The 7,602-nt window shown below is 28.5% G+C and overlaps 1 protein-coding gene across 1 annotated transcript; it reads right to left on the bottom strand.

The window, feature by feature from the left end:
- Positions 1–209: 209 nt before the first annotated feature.
- LOC129876519 (cytochrome P450 CYP72A219-like) lies at positions 210–5,858 on the bottom strand. Its single transcript, XM_055951972.1, has 5 exons — positions 5,278–5,858; positions 3,931–4,148; positions 2,951–3,192; positions 1,905–2,286; positions 210–799 (listed from the first exon to the last, which is right to left on the bottom strand). Exons 1-5 carry the CDS (start codon positions 5,564–5,566, stop codon positions 377–379), a joined length of 1,554 nt encoding a protein of 517 aa, XP_055807947.1. The 5' UTR covers positions 5,567–5,858; the 3' UTR covers positions 210–376.
- Positions 5,859–7,602: the final 1,744 nt, after the last annotated feature.

Here is a 7,602-nt window from a genome sequence, read left to right as displayed (position 1 = left end):
TGGAAGACGAATATCATGAAGCAATATATTCATATAGTCATGTTAATTCTTGATGAAAATTTTCATGATCTCTTGTATTTTAAATTTATTTACCGATATCTCCTATAAAAAAAGGTCATATGACTAAAAAAATCATGAATTTAATCTAGGTTATTATCATCTTATTGTAAGGGAAGAAGAGAGTAACACAATACTAAGGATAAACAATTTTAAGGCACAAACATGAAGTACACTAATATTATTATGAAAAAGTACTCCACTCTTACAAAACAATATATGACTTCACTTATACATAGTCTACTATGTCAATCCTTTAATCCTAGTTAAAGAACAATACATAATATAGCATGACTTAAAAGACAACACATGACCACTTCTACAACTTGTGCATGATCAATTGAGCACCATATTGAGGTTGAAGCAACAATGGATGAGGAGCATGAGCATAAGATTGAGAAAGTTCAAATGCATAGTGTTTTAGAATCATGGCCATTGCCATTTTTGCCTCTAACATAGCAAAGTTTTGACCAATACATATTCTTGGACCCCAACTAAATGGAAAAAATACAACTTCTCCTTTTGTTGCTTTTGATATTCCTTCACTAAATCTCTCTGGCTTGAACTCCATTGCATCATCTCCCCATATTTCAGTATCATGATGCACTAAAATTGTTGCTAATATGAGTTGCACCCCAGAGGGTAAACACAAATCCCCTAACTTTGTTTCTGTATTTACCATTCGATTAATTGCATATGCTGATGTATACAACCTTAAGACCTCGTTAAAGATCATAGTCACCTATAGAATAATAGATCACAGCCATATAAACATATTAATCTTAGAAGATAAAATAGAATTTAGAACTTGATTAAGTGAAGCACCAAAGGTAAGTTTGCAAACTATCACTCCTTTTTTTTTATTGCACACACGAAATTCCTAAGTATCTACAAAAAGTATCATAGGAGAATACTATGTGCACAGTTACCATTTTGATGATACTTAAACAAAGTTCAGTGACATTTTGATTATAAAAACTAATTTAGTGACTTTTTGGTGATACGTACGTAAAGCTAAATGACTCTTTTATTACATAAAGTGGTTTGCTGACTTAGGTGCAATAAAGTGAAAGTTGACTAGTGCTTCATAAAATGGCGCAGTCGTCAAAGAAGTGAGCATGGAAGACTAAGACTTCAAATTTCATCAGGAGACAGGAAAAAAATTCTATGAAATTTTTTCTCATCTACCCAATCTTTGGTTGGTAGGGTTTTCCGATATATTTATATAGGAAAAACTATATAAATTAGACATACTTCACTATCATATATACTATTATTACATATAATTTCAAAATATTATGTATTTTACCACTCGTTAAGAGTTTTCTACCATATATTAAGGATGATACAATTAGATATATGTAGTTTTGCCATCAGATACACCATAATAGGGAGAAAGGCGAGTGATATTCGTTATGTATCTCAGATACATGCGAATTACACTAGATACATGTATCTGTATGTATCTGGTGTGATTCGCATGTATCTAGTATTTCAGATACATAGGAGAGTGGCGAGCGAGATGGGAGAAAAGCGATAGAAATTTGTTATGTATCTCAGATAAATGTGAATCCACTTGGATACAATGTATCTAGAATAAATTACTCTTAATTTTGACTCATGTATCACGAGATACATGTAATGAACGTACCAAAATCTGGTAAGATAAGTAATATTGCAAACTAGAGTGTATCTAAGTAATTAACTCCTAAATTAGTTATATTTATGTAAGTTTCCCGTTTATATATAAACTAGCCGGTTGAGGTACAACTTGCAAACTAACTCAGATACTACCGCAATAACAAAAAGTTAAAATTAAAATAATTGAGGATATAGGCAATACTTACTACTTTTAGTTGATTCAACTTGTCATAGTCAAGTTCATCACTTCCAAACACTTGTAAAACCTCCTCTCTAGCTCTTTCTTGCCAAATAGGATATTTGCACAATAAAATCATTGTCCATACAAGTAAAGTTGAAGTAGTCTCTTGCCCAGCAAAATAGAACAATTTACACTCATCAATCACCTCATCAATGCTCATACCAAATTTCTTATGTCCGTGTTGTTGGATTTCTTTTAAATTGGATGCCAATAATATACCTAATAAGTCATCGTGTGATTCTCCTGCTTCAATCATCCTCATTCTTTTATTGATAATTCCCAATATAAGTGCTCTTACTTCATAGAAGATTTGCATCATCCTTTTGTTCTTTTTAGTTGGCACAAACCTATAGCTCATGATCATGATAACATTTTAATTATTGTTAGAAACATCATTATATAAGAAACATAATAGACTTAGAAGACTTAGAGACTCGTAAACATGCTTCTTGAAGATAGTTAAAATCTTTTTCACGAACTAAAAAAAATGATTAAGACAATATTTTCAAATGAGGAATGAAACACAAAAACTTTTCAGAATAATCCATCCTAGTACTACATACTTTTTTCTCAAACACATTTAATTTTCGGAATTTTGACGGAATCTAGTTAGTGTTGGTATGATTGCATCCCCACAACTTTATATTTAAGAACTTTACCTTTTTATACTTGAATCAATTTCACATTCTGATAAATTTCTCTCTAAAAATTTTCAAGTAACAATTATTTTAAAATTTCAAAAGAAACAAGACCTACCTGTAGATTAATTAAGAATTAAAAAAAAAAGAGCATAGATAAAGTTAATGAATAAATTCATGTATTTGCATTAGAACCAAGGATGTCAAAAATGAATCTCAAATTATTTGCAACAATTATTAATGAACCACATTGAAAACTAATAAGACTTTGATGATTATAATAAAATTGAATCTAACGTTTTCAAAATTATTGAAATATCACCTAACAGATTTTATTGAGAATTCATAAAGAAATAAATAATTTTTATTGTACCTCCATCCTGGGATGTATATTGATCGTGTCATTTCTGAAATTAATTCAATTTGTTCTTTTTGAAGTTCAAAAATCTTTTTTCCTTCTTCATAGCTACTACCAAAAGCAGTTCTTGAAATTGCATCACTGGTCAAAGTTTGAAGATATGGCCACACATCTATCTCTGATCCGTCTTTCGAAACAATTTCCTTCCATTTGTTCAACATTTCGCTAACAGTCAATTTGAACGCAGGTAGCATATGCTGCACATTAATAAGACTTCTAAGAGTTTAATTTCTATAAATTAACGATATAATAAAACTTCTACGCCATAAATCACATAAAAATAATTCTAGACAATTATTCATTAAAAGCAATTAATAACCTATAAAAGTAAGACAAAAGATAACACATGCGATAACATGTTAAAGTACATTGATGATGTAAATATTTTATTACAATATAAGTGTACAATTATGGGGTTAAATTTTTTGCTAAAATGAATCAAAATATAAAGGAGTAAACACATTACACATTTAAAAGTCAAAAAGAAGCGTTGTTAGGCATAGAAACGTTAAGACAATTGACTACAAGTTTAATGGATCTTTTAATACAAATATAAAATTTAAGCCAAAATTATTGAATTCGCCAAACCTATATTACCTTCTGCGTTCACTTCTATGCTCAGTCAAATTATGACAACTAAATGGAAACAAGTGGAATAATAGTAGTAAGAGAAATTGAATACTCTCTCTATTTTAATTTATATGTTTTACTTTTCTTTTTAATTGTTCTAAAAAGAATGTCTCTTTTTTTTTGACAACTATTTAATTTTAACTTTCCGCATGACATATTTAATACCACAAGATTGAAGATCATTTTGTATATTCTATATATCTTTAGTTTAAAATGACAAGATTCAAAAAATCTTCTTTACTTTATTAAACTTTTTATCAATCAAAATCAGACAAATAAATTAAAATGATAGCAAAGTTTCAAACCTTCAACTTGTCAAGGTGAAAAGCAGGATTGAGAATCCTTCTATGTGTGGCCCATTTATCTTTTTCATGGGCCGCAAGCCCAGATATTGCCAACTTAGATAGTGGGCTGCCACGTGCCTTGTGATAAACGTAGTTCTTTGTTAGCACCTCCCTTATCAGTTTGGGCTCTGTGATTAAGACTGCTGGTTTTGGCCCAATCCACACAAAACAATTCTTACCTACAAAATTGAAAAAGGGAAAATTACGCGATATAACAACTTAAATTTACTAATTATTCATTTTAATAATACTTTTAACTAGCTAGATTTTCATTTTATAGCGAATTTCTATTGTATATAGGTATGTATGTATGTATGTTAGTTAGACTACGATCATTTTATGTATATATGACTGACTTGTATATATTTACGATGGCAGGCAAATGTATATATACATCTATGGTTGTATGTCTCTAGTGTACATATGTGAGTATGCATGATATGTTTTGAAAAAAATGTTACACTATTATATAATTACATTATAGTGGCAAGCATAGATTGATAACATGCCAAATATGGTATATGACTTTTATCAGAATTTTGGTTAGTGCTAAGAAAAACACATGATATGTAGGTTAGATATGTTTGTCGATAGGTTTAAACCTTATTACACGTAAAAGCTCGATATTTAAATAGAGAATGATGAATGATCATACACATTATTTACCAAATTTATAATTTATCCCATTAGTATATTTAAGAGCTTAAGTTATATATAGTGTCCGTGTAAAACATATTTTATACTATCAACTTATCTACAAGGATATATACTAGTTACCCTCCTTAAAATATTATATTTATAAATGACAACAATAGATAAATATGATCTGATGGTATAAATATTTTAATCACAATAATATTAGTAAAAAAATTCCACATACCAAATCAACTAAAAGATAACATATAGTAAATATAAAAAATGGTTATATTTGTCTCTTTACACTAAAAAGTTATATTTATTTATTGTCATACTTTTCTGATATATAATTTTTTAATAGAGATCAAAGAAGCAAATATGACCCATAATAAATATTGAGGGTCAGTTTAGCTTAACTTATTTCAAGTAGTTTAGCTTTAACTTATAAGCTAAAAAAAATTAGTTGGGTTACTCAATTAATTTTTTTTTAGCTTGAAACTGTTTTAAATAATCTAAGTTAAACAGAACCAATTATTTTTTTGGTTTATTTTAAGCATAAAATGACTTTAAATTGGTTAGTCAAATACTCAAAAAAGATGAAAACGACTTATAAACCAATCCAAAAGTGCTCTAACCATAATAAGCGAACTAGTTACTTGAAAAAAAAATTACCATAATTTGTGATGGTTTTGTGGATGAAGGGGTTGATTCTGGGCCAAATCAAGTCATGTGAGAAATTGATAGGCTTGGATATAGCCTCTTCAATCATCCTCTTCATCTCTTTCATATCCCCATACAACAAGTTGTAAGAATTTCCTTTGAAACCTTGTTGTCTTAGACATTTCTCCAATTTTCTTGGTTTGAACCAAACATAATTTAAGATTCTCCATGTCCATCCCAATACAAAGATAATTGCAAATGAAGAGATTGCAATTTTTAAGTTGTAATATGATATTTCCATATGGATAAGCCTTATAATTCACTCACTAGCACACAATATGATAACACCCTATGGTTGATTAAGAAAAAAAACTGGAAAGAAGTTGCATGTAGAATCCATAAGCATATTGTTCTAGCAGAAGAAATATCCAATAAGATCCAATATCTAGGACCTGAAAGTCCAGGCGGTTTCGTTCTTTTATCTAATTTGTATACTACTGCTGGGAGATGGGATGACGCTGCTCATGTTAGAGTTAAGCAGAAGGATTCTGGCTTTAAGAAGAGCCCAGGATGTAGTTGGATTGAAATAAACGGTGTGGTCCATGCATTTGTTGGTGGGGATCAGTCCCATCCTCAGTATGCTAAAATAGATGAGAAGAAAGTGACTTTTTAAATAAATTAATTAATTAAAAGTCTTAAGGGTCCAATTGGTTCATCGAATAAGGTGGAATATATTAAGGGGTGTATATCGGTCGATTTGTTTTGATTTTAAATATTATCTGTTTGATTTATACGTTTTTTATTTTTAAATACGCTAAATCGATAACCAAACCAATAAAATATTTGTTATTGGTTTTTGATTTATCGGTTTTTAGTCTTTAACGGTTCGGTTTTCAGTTTAACAAATAGAAAAAACTTTTAAAACAAATATACGAATTCTGAAGCCGCCGTCGTAGCAACTTGCAAACCCTTGTCGTTGAACCTAAAGTGGCAAAGCCTAAAGGGTAAATACTAAAATATTAAATATTAAATAGCATTACATAGTGATTAACTGATTTATATATTTATATTAATATTTTTTGTTTTATATTTGTGCATGAGTAAAATACCAAAAATTAAATTAGTAAACAATTATAGTCTTAATGGGTTATCGGTTTACCTAATAACCCAATATTATAAAATCAATATCAAACCGTTAACCCAATAATTATTTTTTTATGAAAATATTAAATAACCGTTAACCCAATAGCAATAAATCATTAACATTTATTTCGGTTCGATTTTTATACACCTCTAAAATATATAAAATTAAGTTTGAGATAAATTTATACCTTCGATCATAAAAATACAAATATAAATACATTACATCTTATGTCATCCAACTTCATACCTTCTCTTAATTAAATAAATTAATTTAAAAACTATAATTTCCTGATCGGCTTTTAGTGAGCAAGGAAATACAGTCCAACCACACGTCTTTGAAAGTTTAGAAAAATTCATATTGCATTATTGCACGTCATTTCTCTATCAATCGTTTTCTTGATTTTTTGTGTCTAGACTATTTGGACTTGTCTACATTTATTAAATCTTCCTTTCTAGAAGAAAAAAACGATATTTTACTAATAATGCAGATATTTGAAGCAAAAGCAACGAGGGATTTAATAAATATAAATAAAATACAAGAATTCCATATAATTTGAACCTACACTTAAAGTTGAACCTTGAATTAAAATAATTTGAACCTTAACTTAAATTGAACCTTGAACTAAAATAATATGAACCTTAAATTAAATTTACACCTTGGAATAAGATTAGTCTTTATTGAGCCTTGGAATAATTTAAAATAAGATTAGTAGTATTAAATAAGTCCTAAAGTTTAAATTAAGTGTTGAATTTTGAAATCAAGAATAGTATTAGTTAGGTTTTGAATGTTGAATTTAAAGTAAAAAAGTGTTGGATCTCAAAGATTATTAAAAATATGAACTTATTATTTTTTAATTATTAGTTTCTTCCCTAATTACTTACAGATACTTTTGGAAGCATTAATTGAAGTCCTACTTTAGTTCTAACTAGTAAAAAGATTTGCACTATACGCGATTGTAAAAATAATATTTTTTCTTAAAATAATAAAATCGAATATTTGTCTTTTTTAAAAAGAAATAATCGTAGATAAGAAACTAAAGGTATATGCATTATGTCAACATCTAGTTTAGAACATTATGTTTCTACATAAAAAGGAAAAATTACAATATAAATCCTGAAAAGTTAAATTAACATGCTAATAAAAACGATTTATTTACTAAAAAGAAAGAGAATATTGAGAGAGAAAAGAAAATA

This window comes from Solanum dulcamara, chromosome 12 (assembly GCF_947179165.1).
Source record: "Solanum dulcamara chromosome 12, daSolDulc1.2, whole genome shotgun sequence".
Taxonomy (NCBI): Eukaryota; Viridiplantae; Streptophyta; class Magnoliopsida; order Solanales; family Solanaceae; genus Solanum; species Solanum dulcamara.
This window is presented reverse-complemented; position numbering and strand designations above follow the sequence as displayed.

Excerpts from the sequence above, each read along its gene's own strand:
- LOC129876519 (XM_055951972.1), bottom strand. The coding sequence starts at position 5,566 with ATGGAAATATCATATTACAACTTAAAAATTGCAATCTCTTCATTTGCA. Across the intron at positions 4,149-5,277 it reads CAAAACCATCACAAATTATG|GTAAGAATTGTTTTGTGTGG; the intron begins GTAATTTTTTTT and ends TCAATTTTGTAG. Across the intron at positions 2,287-2,950 it reads ATATACATCCCAGGATGGAG|GTTTGTGCCAACTAAAAAGA; the intron begins GTACAATAAAAA and ends CATGAGCTATAG.